The sequence below is a fragment of the Lathyrus oleraceus genome, chromosome 4 (genome assembly GCF_024323335.1).
Source record: "Lathyrus oleraceus cultivar Zhongwan6 chromosome 4, CAAS_Psat_ZW6_1.0, whole genome shotgun sequence".
Taxonomy (NCBI): domain Eukaryota; kingdom Viridiplantae; phylum Streptophyta; class Magnoliopsida; order Fabales; family Fabaceae; genus Lathyrus; species Lathyrus oleraceus.
The window spans coordinates 377,616,144-377,635,041 of NC_066582.1; the positions used below are offsets into that span (position 1 = coordinate 377,616,144).

Here is an 18,898-nt window from a genome sequence, read left to right on the forward strand (position 1 = left end):
GCGCTTTCTCCAGGAGAATAAAGCGCTGTCTTTACCTATGCCAGCGCCAGATTAGAGGGCACTTAAAAGCGCTGTAATAGGCCAAAATAAGCGCCCTCTTTTCCCTTATTTGGCGTAGTGAATATTGTATGATTGGGGAACACGTGAAAAAAATCGGATGTCTGCATTACATAGAACACACAATTTTACGTTGAAAATAGGTGGAAAACTGTGTAGTTTGAATGTCATCATAGGTTCTTACTGAAAAATCATATGTTTAGAAAGAAAAATATAATGCCTTTAAAAGGAGAAAAGTTAACTGGTAGGATGCCCCCTTGATTTGCACTGATACAAGTTTGGAGTAAAGTTTATGAGTTGTCAAAATTCACAGATTATGGAAAAGATGTCACAATAGTATTTTTTTAGGACCTCCTTTATTAAAAGGATGATTTTTTGCAACATAATATTGAGAATTTTTTTTGATAGTGTATTAAATATAATGATCGATGTCTAGGGCAAAACAAAAGATAACGAGAAGGCTAAATATGACTTAAAAGTTTATTGTAAATGGAAAATTTGGATTTGAAGCCTAAACCGAATGTAAAATTATTAAAACTCAAGCCTAATTACAGTCTAACTCCCCAGAAAGCTAAGGTGATTTTTCGGTGGTTAAATGAATTGATAACGTTTGATGGTTATTCTTCTAACTTTGTAAAGTGTGTCGACACCAACATGGGAAATTGCATGGAATGAAAAGTCATGATTACCATTTTTCATGGAACCATTGCTTTCAATTGCGTTCATTTCACTATCCAACCATGTGCTTAATCCACTTACTAAAGTTAGTCAATTTTTCAAAAACATATGTGTGTCAACTTTGAGAGTAGACAACCTCATGAAATTGGATCAAAATATTTTAATCATTCTCTATAAGTTGGAAAAAGTTTTTTTATCAGGTTTCTTTGATTCTATGGGACATCTTCCCATGCATCTTGCATATAAAGGCCCTCTCGGCAGATCTGTTCAATATAAGTAAACGTGTCCATTTAAAAACTAATGGTTGATTCAAAGCAATCAATAAAAAATAAAACTAGAGTTAAGGAATCAATATATACAAATTATTTACACTGAAAAACATCACATTTTTCCTTATGATATAATATTATAGGGTTAAATATTTTTTTCGTTCCTATAAACCATAATTTAATTTTAGTCCTTATAAAAATTTCCTTCAAAGAATGATCCTCCTAAAATTTTTCGTCCATAATTTTAGTCCCTACCGTCTATTTAGGCTAACAGAAGTTGACGTGACATGCCATAATTGCATGCCACGTCATTTAAACTCAACAACATATTTGATTAAGAAAATGTTAGGTTGTGGAGGTTAGGAAACCCCTCTCCCCTAAACAAAAAAAAGACAATGTAAATCAAAATTTGTTTTTGATCAAATTTCTACGAAGAAGAAGAAAGGCATTACACCTAGCACTTGCAGTAGATAAAATCCACAATATGTCATACCCAGGTTCTTCTTTTCATTGAAAACATTCTAGTGGCAGTAGTTGTTTCACAAGCTCCTCTTTCTAAAACTCTATCTTTGCCGGTTGTGCAACGTCTATTACCACCACACCACCACAATGTGAAAGAGCTTAGACTATTAAGCTCTGAATATAAGGTTTTCAAAAAACTTGAGTTAGCTTTAGAAAGAATAGTTGGAGTATTGCACAATTGGAAGAAGAACCACAATACCCCAATTTATTTTATATAAGTGAAAATAAATTTCAAAAATAACCGAACATTCAATTGAAAAACCCTTGAAATATTGTTCAAAAACTGTTTGATGAAATGTCGGAGAGAATTTAGTATTTAAGGGAGGTTTCTAATCTCATAATTTAACTAATATAAAACAAAAATAATTAATTTAATAAAAATCATATATTTAAAAAAACACATTTAACATGTCACATAAGTCTCTGTTAATGAAAATTAATGGAAGAGACCAATATTAAAGATGTAAAAATTTGTGAAGACAAATTTAAAAAAAAAAAAAATTAAATGTTTGACATATTACGAAGACTCTTATATATTTAATCAATATTATATAAGAAATATAAATTGAAACTTTCTAAAACTTCTCAAGATGGGGTAAAATATGATATGAAGCGGCCCAAACCAACTTAGGAAGCTTATCTATTTAGATAATAGGCTTCCATCAGAAAAACTTTGTTTATAAGATATTTATAGTTAGACTCATCCAATGACAGACTCTTCCCCCGGCTCGGCATTGTCTTAGCTCTTCACCCAACATATATATATGATACATACGGATGGGGGAACGTATCTCATACAATTAAACTGGTTAGTACACATGATTTCAAAATTTTCAAAATTAAATTATAGTTAAATGAGATCTCATAAGATAGTTAAAGTTACTTAAGCCTGAAATAACAATAACACATTGATACACAGAATACAATCCACTTATTTAAACTTGAGAGTATGAAAGTAGTAAAGTATCATAATAATACATTAACCCGGCATGACACTTATTTAAACTTGAGAGTAATAAATTATCCCGGTGTGACTATTACAGTGAAGGTATACAATTCCTTACAGAAACGGACGTGCATCTTTTATTCACCAGCATGCTTGAAGTCTTTGAGTTCTTTAAAGTTCAGCCATGGTTTGACCCATACTTGGGCTTCATAGATCTTCTTCTCACCCGCATCAACAGCCTCAAGAGTAAGGTGGTGCAGTGTACCAGCAACAACCTGTTCCCGTGCTTTCACCACCCTTGTAAACTCCAGAAGTGAATTCTTCAACATCATTCAAAAAAATTCAACAGTTTTAGTTCACATGAAAATAAAAACCCCACACAGAAAATAAAGATTCAAAATATGAGAAAGAACCTGTTTGGTGTTGTGTTGATCGACGGCGAATCGAGCAAGGGATTCAATTTCAGCTGAATTCTGAGAACTGGGGGAATCAAAGATGCCTCCGAGTCTGGTAGCCATTTGCGCGTGATGGAAATCGGAGCAGGCTCAGGCTCAGCAAAGAGAAGACGGGGAAGAAGAGGAAGAATTAGGAAAGAAGCGATGAAGAATTATGAGTTGCTGAATGAAAAAGAAGAATAATTCGGAAGACTTTGTTTGTGTGGGTGTCGGCAGTATCGAAGCCGCGTAATCTGCACGTTGTTATGTCGACCACTTCTATTCCGTTTGATATCAATTATTATACTTGTCATAATGTTGGTCCTATCTACAATTTTTTACCCTAATAATGATTTATTGTCTTGTTTTGGAATTTTGACGGAGAAAATGTCATTTTTAATTCTAAAAACAATAATATTATTTTAAGATTTTTTTTAAATAATCATTTTTTTCAAAAATAATTCTAAAATAATAAATTTTTCAATTTTTTTTTTCAAAATAATCACATTTAAAAGAGGATGCACCAGATGAACTGATGCACCCCTAATAGACCAAGAGGAGGCGCCCAAGACATTGACGCCTGCATTTGTAGCCTCATGAGGAGGCGCCAATGTCCTTGGCGACTGCATTGGCCCTCATGAGGAGGCGTCAATGCCTCTGGCGTCTGCATGATGCATGTGGTGTATGCGTCGATTCATCTGCCGCATACACCCTTGTATATTTTTTTTTAAAATTTAATTTTTTTATTTATCAAATAATAAAAAATAATGTAAAAAAAAATTTATTCATGATATAATAAATCTTACATGGGATTGACAAAATTTTAATGATCAGCCCGATCGAAACGTCCCCATGTTCCACATCCAGGTACATTAGTGTGTCTTCAAGGTCTTCCACGATTTTCCTGAGGTGTTTGGGGTCTTTGTGTGCTGACCTGATCGAATGATGGCTGATGTGAAGGTCCGGCGGAAGTTTCAGCGGTATTTGACAGATGTGTCATCACTTGTTCCCAATATCCGGAGGGGCTCTAGCATACGGGGCTTCCGTAATGGAGTTCAGTGTCCATGTCATCGTAGTTAGGTCGATGGGGTTGGATGGATTGTGGACGGTATAGTTGCCTAAATTGGGACATTGAATCGTTTTGGAAACGAAGCAATGGTTCTTGGGGCATACTATAGTTAAACAATGGTTGTGCGTTTTGATGAGATGTTTGAGTAGTCATTGGTGGGGGGCTACGATGAAGTGGTCCATATGAATCATCTAGGCTATAGACAGTTGTGGTTGCAGCGCATGGTTATTGGTGGATATGGTTTGATTCTTGGTTTTGTGGTTGGGTTGGTGGCATGAATGGATTGCGACGTTGAGTGGTTGGTTGTTGGATGGATGGCATAAACGGGTTGCGAGGTTGGGTGTTTAGTTGTTGTGTGTATGTCGTAGGTTCATGTTGTGAGGTTGGTTATTGGGTTTAGGTGGTTTGACATTGGTGTTGGGTGGGGAATTGTTGTGGGGCATATGATGACGAAGCTATTTGGCGTGGATCCATCAAATGTCGCGACTCAGACAAAAATTGTTGAGTTGTTACCGACCTAAATCATGTCATATATTGTTGAGTTGATCTTTCGCCATGGATGACTGATTCGTTTAAGATGTGTTGTCGTCGATTCCTCCATTGACGACACATCTCTTTTGCAAAGTCTCTCCAGTCTGAATAATCTCATTGTGCATCAACTCTTTTTTTATGTTAATTCCCCAAACACGTGGGAGGTTCTGGAATCTGTTGTTGTATGTCGAACTGCAGTTTGACCCAATCACTCTGGTGCATTTCTACAGTAGTGAACTGGATAATCGGTGTCTTTGTTGTCCAAACTGCAGCATCGTCATGGTTCACATCATGATCAAGACCCAAATATGGCCTCCAGATAAACTGTAAAGCAATACGAAACGATTAGATGATAAATAATTTGATAAGTATTTTTAAATTAAAATATAGTTGTGTAGGAGTATTACATCGTCAGGTCCAATGTGGTCCAATAGATTGCGATAGACTACAATAACGTGTTTCGAACACCTATTGTAGTTCATCCCCCTTACTCACCACCTAGATAAAAAAAATGAAAAATATTATTTACAGTTAATTGTAATATAAAATATAATTAATTAAATAGTAAAGTGTTACACTTACTTTGTTGCAAACGGGAACATGAATGGGTTCTCGTTTATCGGGGCGAGTGACGACATTCTTGACCAACCCCATGCTTGTAGCAGATACGCACATGAAAAAAACGTACAAGTATTTTTTTGCAGTTTTACACATTGCACTATATAGATGGGCCAACACAACTGAACCCCAAATATATGTGCTTACCTTATTTATGTTGCGTAACAACGGTAAATACATAATATTTACTGAATTACCTGTACTTTATGGAAATAAAAAATTACCAAATAAAATCATAATATAACACCGAGCTTTAATTATTTTCTCGTACTCGGTTGATTCTTCAGACAATATTATACTCGCATAATATTGTTTAAGGTATTTTAAATTTATACCTTGCCCCCTTGCTTGATCGGATGACTCTCCCTCAGTTTGATCGTCACACAAAGGGGCATCCAATAATTCGTTGCAGATAGAGTTGTCCTAGTTTACTCTACCATTCACGGAATTACCATTTATATGGAGACCCAACAACATGTATATGTCTTCAAGTGTGACGGTACACTCACCGACAGGGAGGTGAAATGTGTGGGTCTCGGGTCTCCATCTCTCCAACAAAGCAAGAATGAACTTGTAGTCCACCGAGTACGAGACAATGTTGAGGAGATTTCCAAATCCACATCCTCTAATATATGATTCTATCAAAGGATCGTGGGATACATATTCGTGTACACGGTATCGAAAACGCTTTGGGTCTTAATAACACAGAAGTAAGATATACAATAAGAAGAAGTAATATAGAATACAAACATAGATAACAAAGGTATACGACTTAAAAATGGAATAAGTAAAAAGAGAGTGATAACATACAAATGTCGAGATATTCTCGAGTGTTCCTCTGTGTTCATCATCCATAGTCAACAAAGACACAATTTGATGGTTGTACGGGAAATACAAAGGAACGTTACTGATGGCAGTGGCATAAGATGGCAACAACAACATTTTTCCAATCGCCTTTGCCCTTGTTGAAGGGGAGACTGCTGAGAGATGGAGTTTTTTCCTAAAAGAATCTTTGATTTCACGTTGCACCGTAACCTAACTTATGTTTGATCTCCGACAGACACCCTTCAATCATCAGTGCATATAATAACATTGAAAATAGCTGACAAGATCCTCCTTCGACGCATGTCTTCTGTATTAGATATATTGCTCATAATTTCATGCGGGAAATCAAAGACAAGACGTTGCGGAAGAAGGTTGTCAACGAAGGTTACGCATTATCATAACCTTCTTTTAAACACTACCCCAAAGAAATAAGATTGACAAACGCGGATGCAGTACGGTGGATCGACAGTATTCCATTGGAGAAGTGGACTATGGCATACGACAGCGGTCAACGTTGGGGCCACATGACAACAAATCTTATGGAATCAATGAACTCTGTCTTGAAAGGAATTTGTAACCTACCTATAACCGCTTTGGTGCAGGTAACATATTTCAGCCTAGGGGCGCTATTTGAGAGCAGACGTTCCAAATGGAGTTCAGTGTTGCAATTTGGGCAGTTGTTTAGCGATGCTTCAATGAAATTCATTAGACATGAAGTTGCCAAAGCAATCACACATGTAGTCACGGTGTTTGGCCGCACTAAAGGTTGGTATAGTGTTGCCGAGTCCATGGATCACAATGAGGGCATGCCGATGGGACAGTACAGAGTCAAACTAGATAGAGGTTGGTGCGACTGCGGAAAGTTTCAAGCCTTTCGTACACCCTGCTCCCATGTCATTGCGACATATTCAAAGGTTCAATGGATCCATCCTATTTGTTATCTGACGTTTACAAAGTCACCGGCCTATCAAATGTTTATAAAAATAGTTTTTCCGTAGTAGCAAAAGAGGATTACTGGCCAGAATATCAAGGGGACATCGTCTGGCACAACAAAGTTATGCGAAGGAAGAAAAATGATCGCCCAAACAGCACCCGTATTCGAACCGAAATAGATACGGCGAACAAAATGGTTAGATTATGTAGTTCATGTCGTCAGCCAGGTCACAATCATAATAAATGTCCTAGTGTTGGAATGAGCACAATCAGATAAATTCACATGTACCTCTGTTGTAATATATGAAAAACTAAATTTATTTCATATTATACGTCTGTGACAAAAATACCATTACATAAACAATAACACAAACAATTAAAACAACTAGAATACAAGAACTATGCGATTACAACCATCAAAACAATTTTGAACATGTAATGCATCATCCTACGAGCATCTTGATCGGTCTTAATATCCACCCATTCGTGCACTTCTCTATTTTGGTTGAACGTGGACACAAGCCATTGTATTCTTCTAATCCTTTCATCATCTCTAATTTCTCCATCTAACCAACTGTTCAACGTCCGATTAAGACGTTCAAACGTATCTGTGTTCCACAGACGAATCTTTATCGGAGACGCAACGGTGAAGAATATTACATCAACATTTCGCTTCTGAATGTATGCAGACATGGTTAAAACACAAAAGCTTGAAGGAGAGTGGAGTTGAATGAGAGAAAATATGGTAGTAGGGGATGATTTTGTGTGAAAAATATTGCATATAAGGCAAGGTATTTATGGAGAGGAGGTCTAAAATGCATGCGCCAAGAGACTAGGCGCCCAACATGTCAACACATGCAGGCGCCAGAGGCATTGACGCCTCTTCATGAGATTCAATACAGGTGCCAGAGGCATTGACGCCTCCTCATAAGGGCCAATGTAGGCGCCAAGGGCATTGACGCCTCCTCATGAGACTGCCAATGCCTTGGGCGCCTCCTCTTCATCCATATGGGATGCGCCGGTTCATCTGGCGCATCCTTTTTTAAATGTTGTTATTTTGGAGAAAAAAAATTAAAAATTGTTATTTTGAAATTATTTTAAAAAAATTAGTTATTTTAAAGAAAATCTCATTTTTATGAAAAAAAAAAAACACAGACCAAATAATGAGTTGATTAAAGTTACAACAAATATAAATTAAATTGAAGGTGAAAATTTCAATTTTGAAATAGATAGAGAGTAAAACAAAAGGTTTATATTATGATTGATAATATGTAGAGATGAAAGATGAAAAATAAACAAAATAAACTGAAGTTGACAATAAATACAAAAGGTATAAATAAATATCTCTGTTTGAAACAAATATTTAGTAACTTTTAAAAGATTATGCAAAATAATAGACGATCATATAAAAGTAAATTATATATAATTATAATAATTCAATACAAAATAAAATATTTATCTAAAAAGAGGATTTAATATTAATTTAATTTATAACTTACATATTTATCTAAAAAAATGAAAAAAAATTATAGTTTTAAAATAGATTTTACAAAAATATTTTTTAAAATATTATAAGTTTTTTTAATTTATTATTCATAAATTAAAAATCTAATTTTGATATACTATAACATAAACCTACATTATTGAGATCAAAGTATAGTTAAAATCACAATTTTTTTAAAACTATTTTAAAAATGATTTTTATGAAAAATTATTTGAAATAGCTTCAAAATTAAGTGATTTTTTAAAATTTTGATATCTAAAAAAAATCAATAAAATGATAAAATATCTAAAATAACATTTTAAGAATAATTATTCAAATCAAATTTTTATTTTATGAAAAATTTCTTTGTAAAATTCTTTTACATCAAAATATATTACACTATAAAAATCATTTAAAAAAAACAAAATAAATGGACCATTATTTTAAGATATAAATATATTTTTAATTCATTTAATTTAATATTTTTTAATTTTTAATCTTATTTTAAAAACCCATTTTTTAATCCTTAAATTTTATTTTTAATTTTACACACTTGACATTAATATAGTAAAGTTAACTCAGATTTATTTAATTATTTAATTGAAATTATTCTAAATTTGTAAGTTATTAAACGTGTTTGATATTCTAATTTAATTACTACTAAATCATTTTAAAAAAATACTTAATTTTATTATTCTGCGAATGTTTGTGAAAAAATGAATAATAGATAAGAAAAAAAGTTAAGAAATCCAGTAAACTCTTAAACTGCTCCATCATCATTTTTAATCCACAATTTTTTCATGAAATAGATTTGAACACAACATCTTCATCATCAATTATTCGTTCATCAAATTTATTTATAAAATACATTTTACAAACAATTTTCTTCAACCCATGAAATCCATCAATTTTCTTCAAACATTCAAGAACCCTAACAAACTTAAAATCTAACATCACCAACCTAAAGCTCAAAAGAAAACGACAATAAACTCATAATCAACATCACCAAATTTTCAAAACAGTCTTAAACTACTTTTACAATTATTTTGACAAAACCTTAGTACCATACCTAGAAACCAAACCAAACCTTTGTGAAATCTGGCCCTAACACTAGAATCATGTACAAATCTTTATAAAATTTTAGACATTTAAATCTGAAATTTGATCGAATTTTTTATCTAATTTAGATTTAGATATGACTTTCAAACTAAGATATTCATGAAAAAATGGGGATTTCTTCGGATTATGTTGAGGTTCTTCAAATTCAAGTTTAGATTCACGGGTTTGAGATAGAGAGAGTGGTGTGATTTGAGTTTTTGTTGGAGAGAGAGAAAGTGATGGTAAGTGGAAAGAATGGAAAACAGAGAAGATGAAGAAATACAACTAATTTTTTTTCTTTTTGTTTGATTTAGATTTGATGACGAATTCTTTAATAGGTTTTGATGTTGATTAATAAGAGTTTTAATTACTCATTTGAATGTTGGATTTTTTATTTGATTTTATAGAATTTGATATTTTAATTTGATGATTTTTAATTTGATCTCCTTAATTTTTTAATTTGAGAGTTTTAAATTGGAATATAAAATATTTTTAATAATTTATCAATTGAAAATAAATAATTTTAATTAAAAAAGTAAATAAATCTGACTTGGCTTTACTTTATCAATGTCACGTCATTAATGAGAATGTCAAATGTGCATAATTGGAGGGGGACTATGAAAGTCTCGAAAGAAGTAAAGTTTAGAGATTAAAAAGTTGATTTTTAAAGCAAAATCCTTTAAGGTTTTTGATATGTCAATTAGTCATCCATGACTTAGCTCTTTGAAAGGGTATAAAGAGACAACATTCTATGGAGAAGTTGGAGGCAGAAAAGAATGAGAAAGAGGATGTCAACACAAAAAAATTGGGTGATAAACTATCTCAAGTGAAGATAAGAAATGAAAACTTTAAAGGAGGTGGCCGATATTGGTGTTACTACCAATAGCACACTACAAGCCGACTTGGAGAAGTCTCGTATCCTCTCTTTTAATCAGGATTTGAGAAAGATGAAGGAGAAGGTTTACTTATTGTACCTTGGTCTTTGAGTCTTTTTAAGTTTTTCTGTAATGAAATCAACTGAACACCCTGAATCCTAACACTATAATCCCTATTTATACAAGTGTAAAATAATTGTTTTTTAGCGTTCGTTTCTTCAACCTTCACCACGTGGATTCTTCCATGTACCTTGCTTTTGAGTATTCTCCATGTGTTCCTTGGGATAAGACTGAGAATTAGTTATTCATTTTGAACAAAACGCCTCTTCGCGCCCAAATAACAGTTGTTCGACGCACCTTGTTGTCAAAAATCCAAACCACCATTTCGTCGAAATGTTAGAGGAAATATTCCCTTTTCACGAAAAATCCTAAGTCCCATTTGTACCTCTCATCTTGAAACTTCAACTTTTGCACCATAACACGTCGACAAACATCTAGTTGACCTCTACTAAGTCTTCTTCTAACTATACTGCGATTTTTTCCCTTGTCGAAAATCTCAGCTAACAAATTGCCCCCCAAAAGGCTTCTTTCGACAAAAAAGAGATATGAGCGTTTTTCACTTTTTCAAACACTATTTCAATTAGTGGACTAACGTCATGGACATCATGACCTTTCCATCAACCGTCACCTCGAAACGTGCATTTTTCCACTAACCCATAGCTCCTCGTCATGGTTTCGTCTTCGTAGTGTGGCGTGGCTAGGTCTACAAAAATCATTTAGATTTCTCCTCTAAAATGGTGGCACATGTTAATAAAGTTTGCACCATTTGTCAAGCAAAAAACTGAAGAGTTTTTTATTCCTTCAATATAAATACCTCTTATTTCACTCCTCTTCTCTTTTCAACTCATTGTTATCAGAAATTTCATCTTCAAAATTCCTTTTTCTTCAAACAATCAACTCAACGTCCACAACAATGGCTTCAAAAGTAAAAAACACTAAAGAAACCAAAAAATATTTTATGTTAGCTAACATGCTCCCATTTATCACTTGCAATGGAAATCAAGAATATGTACCAAAGCATCCCAAATACGAAGAAAACCTCCAAATCTACAAATCTCAGGTACTCATTCCTTACTTCTTTTCTGGAAAAACCCATGCATTTATGGGTCCTACACTTGATCCCTCTATATATCTCATTAAAATTAGGGACTTTTTCCCTTCTTATCACCGGACTAAACTCATGGTTAGTATTAATGAACCTATAAGCTTAGAATACATGACTGCCACCCTGCATGTTTTCTATTCAGCTCCTCCCACTAAAAAGAATGAGGATTACATCCTCTGGCTGAACCAATTTGAGGCAAAAAGAGTGAAACTTGGAAGTCAAAAGATGTTTTTGACTTAATTCAGTTTTCGAGAGCTGGCTCTGCCTATTGCCAAACCATGCTAGTCGCATCCTTGTACTTTTGGGAAAGTACTACAAACACCTTCCAGCTTCCTTATGGAATGGTGACACCCACCCTTTTCGATATAACAACCATTATTGACCTTCGCCTAATTATAAGTTTTATTGATCCTAATATGAGAAATGAGGACACCATAAGCTTCGACACAAAGCTTTGGAAAATATATCAAGGACTACCACGTTACCGACATTGTTGAAGTCTCCAATGAAGAGCACATTGCCTTCCCCGCTCTGTGGTTGTCGAGATGCATTTTTTTGCTGCAAGTCTTCGAAGGTAGCAAAAAGATATTTAACCTTAGCCAACCAACAACACGAAGGCCGCGAGATTCTCCGTAGTCAAATCATTTTAGGATCTCTTTATGAATCCTTAAGAGTAGCTATTGATTCTCTAAAAATCCTCCAACCCAAAGACAACTTACTGTTGTATGGACTGTTCTGGTTGCTACAACTCTGGCTGAATACCATGTTTGAAATTTCTTTGTATGTCGACAAGCCCAACGACACTAATGAAATCATTAATAATAGGTGTGTTGAAGGTGTTTAACTGGCCCAAATGACTCCAACTGATAAGAACAAATCAGATCAAAAGGCATTTTCATCTTATTTTCTGATATTTGCCAAATGTTATCACTTCAACCTGACGATGACTCATTTTGTCAAACAAACTCATGGTCATGAGTGGTTCACCAGAATGTTTCTTGCTACTAGTGAACATGAGGCTGAGTCGAAGAAAATATGAGAAGCTTTCATCATTTCAAATATATTCCCAACCATACTTGGAATTTCTAAAGAAAATGTAAAGATCATCCGCTATCAACCTAACTTGGTGTCGCGCCAGTTTGGAATTACTCAAACTGTGCCCAAGCCCATTTTCAATCGAAAAAGTGAATTATGTCTTTGCATTGTCGACTACTCTAAAGATGAATACCTTCAATGACTTTCTCGACACGTTATTGATCGCGTTGCGCTTACTTCGTTTAATTCCCAACCATCTTTCTATTGTACCCAAGAATTTGACACTTGGTGGAAATTCTACCATGCCAAAGAATTTCTCAATGCTGGAATATTAACTCAGTATCTAATTGATGCTTTCTCTTCTCTTTATGCAGGCTGATGATGCAACTGTTGATGGCGAAACCGCTGAGGTCGAGATTGAACCTATCCATGTCGAGGATTCATCTCCTAAACCTCTAGCAAAGAAGAAAAAACCAAAAAATAATAGAGATGGCACTGAAAAGTTTGTGCCTAGCCCAAAAGTGGCCCATACTCCTAAATCAAGGAAGGAGAAAAAAGTCACCTCAGGAAAGGCGAAAAAACAGCCACGATAGCCAGAAAAGTTGTCTCCACTGAAAGTGCCAATACAAGTCCAGATGCAGATGCACAAAAAGTAATTCTATTTTCCTTTATTCCTTTCATTTTCAATATTTTTCTAAATATAAACACTTAACTCTTGCAGGATAAACATTTGACCAACCCCGTGTCGAGTCTTAAACTCCTTACACCTCAAACTACCAGTTCCCCCACCAATATACCAAACCCAATCGCATAAACTATTAAATAAGTCAATATAGGCCTATACTGTTTTAAATATTTTTCATTTATTCGCAGGATTCGACCTTCAGAGGCCAATTCTTTGACTTTGTAGGCATTGTTTGTAAATGCTTGTAGAATTTTAAATGGTCCTTCCTAATTAGGGGACCACTTGCCCAAGTTTTATCTTTTTTATCCATGGGCAAGATAACTTTCCAAACTAAGTCTCCCAACATGAAAGTTTTCGATTTAACTTTCTTATTATATATTTTAGCTACTATATCTTTTTGCCTCATCAAGACATATAGATCATCTAATCTTTCTTCATCAAAGTCACTTAACTCATCCAACATCATACCCCAATAGTATGAAGTTGGAACTTTGCTTTGAATTCTAACTAATCACAAATGAATTTCTAAAGGGAATACTGCATCATGACTATAAATAGGTCAAAACGGTGTGGAATTAGTCAACTCTTTGGGAGAGCTTCGACGTGACCACATCACTTGGTTTAAATTTCTACGTTAATTCCTTGGTTTCTGACCTACGCTCTTCTTTATTAAACCAATCACGATCTTGTTGGCCGATTCGACCTGGCCATTATCTTGGGCATAATAAGGTGTTGAAGTTAGTAACTTGAACCATACTTGTGATGCAAACTCTACCATTTTCCGTCCTGTGAAACTGAGCCTTAGTTAGTGGTAATAGTCTCAAGTATTCCAAATCTATATATAATATCATTTTGGCTGACACTAATCACTTCTTCTTGGTCGACATTAGGCAAAGGGATGGCTTATATCCACTTAGTGAAATAATTTATCCCCGCCAAGATGTATTTATGCCCTTTCGACGAGGATGGCTTAATCTCACCAATTATTTCCAAGGCCTATCCTCTAAAAGGCCATGGCTTTACTATTGAGTGCAACTGGCTTGCAGGCACATGCTGGATACTTGGACGCTTTTGGCATTCCTGACAGTCTTTGGTGAAATCCATGTGTCGTACCCAAATTTTGACCATCTATCCCCTAACCTAGATCACTAACACACACGGAGTCGGTATAGATCCCTTGGTCAACCCCAATGACCTAAAAAGTCAAAGGAGAACCATTTTGACTTTTTCCTTATCCATCTTGATTAATCGATAACCTTTTTGTTTGTAGAATTGATTAGGGTCTATTTGACCTAATTTTTGCAAATGAAGACGGAAGGATGAAATATACAATGTATGCAAATGAAATGAATGAAACCTACATATGCATGATGAATGATATGAATGCTTCCTAAATGCATGTAGATGAATAAAGCTGTAAGTCAGGTAAAAAAAAGGTAGGGCAAATTTTGGAGTATGACAACTTCCCCTGTTTAATCATTTTGGACCTAAATGTACAAACTTCGACAGCTTTTCGGGCATTCAAGGTAGAAGAGGATTAAATACAAGAATATCCATAAATTTGTCCGTTGAGAATGGGGTGGATGTAATGTGGGAAACATAAGTGTATCGGGGATTTGTTTTTTTGGGATATGGAATGGTAGACAAACTTTTGTAGGTTTACTGTTGGGGATCGACTAACACAGACGAGTGTCGGAAGTCAATACAAACGAGTATTGAAAATGTAAGATTAGCATGAGTGAATTTTGGGAATCAGTACAGACGAGTAATGAGAAGGTAATGTCAACACGGACGAGTGTTGGACGAGTATTGAAAAAGGAGTGTCAACACATACGAGTGTTGAGAATCAATACGGACGAGTATTAAAAAAGGTAAGTTTCAACATGAACGAGTGTTGGGAATCAATACAGACGAGTATTGAAAAAGTAGTGTCAACATTGACGAGTGTTCAGAATCAATATGAATGAGTATTGAAAAAGGTAAGTGTCAACATGGACGAGTATTAGGAATCAATACAGACGAGTATTGAAAAAGGAGTGCCAACACGGACGAGTGTTGAGAATCAATACAAACGAGTGTTGGAAATAAATATGAACGAGTATTGAAAAGGGAATGTCAAGATAGGCGAATGTTGGAAATCAATACAGATGACTATTGAAAAGAGAATCTCAACACAGGCGAGTGATGAAAGTTAATACGAACGAGTATTTAAAAAATGATGTCAACACGAACGAGTGTTGGAAATCAATAAGGACGAGTGTTGGAAATCAATACGGACGAGTATTGAAAAAATGTGAGATCAACACGAAGGAGTGTTATAAATCAATACAGACAAGTATGAAAAAAAAAGGAGATCAACACAGACAAGTGTTAGAAGTCAATACGGACGAGTATCGAAAAAAGGTGAGATCAACATGGATGACTACTGGAAATCAATAGGGACGAGTATTGAAAAAAAGGGAGATCAACACAAACAAGTGTTTTAGAAATCGATATGGACGAGTATTGAAAAAAGGTGAGATCAACATGGACGAGTGTTGTAAATTAATACAGACGAGTATTGAAAAAAAACGAAGATCAGCAAAGACAAATGTTGGAAATCAATACGGAGGAGTATTGAAAAAAGGTGAGATCAACATGGATGAGTGTTAGAAATCAATACGGATGAGTATTAGAAAAATGAGAGATCAACACAGACGAACGTTGGAAATTAATACGGACGTGTATTGAAAAAATGTAATGTCAACACGGACGAGTGTTGGAAATCAATACATACGAGTATTGAAAGGGTAAAGTCAACACGGACGAGTGTTGGAAATCAATACAGATGAGTATTGAAAAAAAGGAATTAACACGGGCGAGTGTTAGAAATCAATACGGATGAGTATTGAAAAAGGGATCAACACGAACGAGTGTTGGAAATCAGCACGTACGAGTATTAAAATGTTGAGATCAACACAGACGAGTGTTGGAAATCAATATGGATGAGTATTGAAAAAAGGGATCAACACAGACGAGTGTTGGAAATTAATGTGAACGAGTATTGAAAAAAGATATCAACATGGACGAGTGTTGGAAATCAATATGGATGAGTATTAAAAAGTTGAGATCAACACGGACGAGTGTTGGAAATCAATACGGACGGGTATTGAAAAAAGTGAGATCAACACGGATGAGTGTTGGAAATAAATATGGATGAGTATCGAGAAGAAGTTATATCAACACAGACGAGCGTTGGAAATCAATACGGACGAGTATTGAAAAAAGTAATATCAACACGGACGAGTGTTAGGAATCAATATGGACAAGTTTTGAAAAAGGTGTGATCAACACATAAGAGTGTCAGGAACCAATACAGACGGGTATCGGAAAGGAAATATCAACACGGACAAGTGTTGGTAATAAATACAGACGAGTATTGAAATGAGAATTCTAACACCGACGAGTGTTGGAAGTCAATATAGATGAGTACTGAAAAGGAAATATTAACACAAACGAGTGATGGAAAGCAATATTGACGATATTGACGAGTATCGAAAATTTTAAGATCAACACGGACGAGTGTTGGGACAATAGATCAACATGGACGAGTGTCAGAAAAGTGCGGTCAAGATGGGCGAGTGTTGGAGAGATAGGTCAACACGGACGAGTGTTTGAAACAAAATAGGGTATTTCGTATAAGGTACCAAGTTTGGCTTATGCTTTGTATGCATGTTTGAATTTTTATGACGTAATGCTCCATTGTGATGGATATGCTACACATTTTTTAGATATACAATATTGTGCAATGATGATTACTATATGTAGAATGCAAGTATAGTTGGGCTTTATGGGTTGCCAAGTAAGTTGGGCTTTTAGAAATGCCAAGAATGTTGGGCTTTGGAGGTGCCAAGTATGATTGGGATTTGTAGGTTCCAAGAGAGATTGGGATTTTTGAGAGGCCAGGAAAGGTTGGACTTTATGGAGATGCCAAGTATGATTGAGCTTTGAAGGTGCTAAGCGGGATTAGGCTTTATAGAGGTGCCAAGTATGATTGGGCCTTACTTTTTATTGTTTATTTTACAAGGCTTCATGCTATGCTAGATGAATGATATGCATGAGTGAAGAGACATGATTAATATATGATGATGATTCATGTAATGGTTCTACCAAATACTCATGTGGAAGGAGATGGGAGATTCGAGGCTAGGATAATGGTTATGAAGACATGATTCTTTGATACCTACTTCAGTAACAAAGGTTATTGATACACCTTTGCACTTGACTTAGAACATGGAGAGAACTTGTACCTTCATAGCCTATCTTTGTCCCAGTCTTGAAACTGTATGCCCCTGATTAACCATCTCTGGAGCGGCTGACTTCTTGTGCTCTTGAGGTGGCCTGCCTCAATATGAGACTTGAAGTGATTTTTCCCTTGATTGGTTGATCTTTGAGAGATTTGTTGAATCTCGACGTGATTTCCCCATATTGACTGAATCTTGAGCGGCTTGACCTATTGCTCAACAGAATTTTCAGGCGCTTTTCCCCTTGGTGTGATTAAACTTACCATTATGGAAACTTTCTTAATGTAAAGTGCTTATTCACAAATAAGATTGTTCATTTTGAAAATGATAATTCTAATGTTATGCTTATGTCAATTTTAAAATCCAAGTCTGTTCATCGAGATTATGACATGTATTGAATGAATCACTAGTTAGAATGCCATATCAATACTAACACAAATGATAAGCAAATCTTTAGGAGTCGGTTTTAACTCGGTCTTGCTATAGTATGCCTTTGAAAAAAACCCTGCTTCAATTAGGTGTTTTGAGGGTTGTAATGTGACATGGTTCATGGTTTCAGAAAAAAAAAAAGGATTTATGGCTCAAAATTTATTCTAACCCACCCATTCTCATTGATATTTTTCAGTCCTACATTCAGCTAGTTCAACATAAACGTTTATTTTCCAAAATGATTTTCTAATGACATAAGTGATAGTAATGGAACCAACGAGGTTTTCAAAGTGGAAGTCACCCAATTTTTGTTTTGCTTCTAGCCACATGAATTTGTTCTTGTTAAGTAATTTTTCCTTTTGATCCTTTGTTTTTTATTTTTGCTTTTCCTTTCCCTAAGTTTTATCTGGATTGATTTTTCGAGTTTGCAGTCCACCAAGATGCCCTAATTTTTGCCTAAGTCACTTGTTTTCAAGTTTTCGACTTAGCATGATTTCTTATTTTGTTTTATTTTTAATTTATTATTTCTTTTTTGTTGGAAGAAATCATGTGACATTTGTTCACTTGGTTTGTTAAGAGGGTTGTGACTGCCTCGTTCCTTTTGTTGGTGAGGGACAACCATTATGAATTTTTGATTTTTGACCTCTCGTGAGAGATAATATGTGGCTAATCCTCAGATGGGATAATCCTCATTTTGAAATTTGAATGCATGGTCAGACTAACTGAAGACTATCCTGCCCCTGGTTAAGATTGAAGGTTTTTTTGTATAGAAAAGAAACTCGTACTACTAGGCTCAAAGGGGTTGACTAGGGATTATCTTCCTCATATCTCTGGTGTTTGGGGATTTAAAACAATTCCTTACATCGTCAGCAAGGTTTTATTCAAAAGCATACAACCAGTAGTTTCGTGTATTTTGATTTCACCATTCTCCTTTCGATTTTGCTTAAGCAAGAGTTTGATACT

The 18,898-nt window shown here is 35.0% G+C and overlaps 1 protein-coding gene across 1 annotated transcript; it reads right to left on the reverse strand.

Moving 5' to 3' along the window:
- Positions 1–2,438: 2,438 nt before the first annotated feature.
- LOC127075540 (cysteine proteinase inhibitor 6) lies at positions 2,439–3,230 on the reverse strand. The gene is made up of 2 exons (XM_051017006.1): positions 2,886–3,230; positions 2,439–2,792 (listed from the first exon to the last, which is right to left on the reverse strand). Exons 1-2 carry the CDS (start codon positions 2,988–2,990, stop codon positions 2,610–2,612), a joined length of 288 nt encoding a protein of 95 aa, XP_050872963.1. The 5' UTR covers positions 2,991–3,230; the 3' UTR covers positions 2,439–2,609.
- Positions 3,231–18,898: the final 15,668 nt, after the last annotated feature.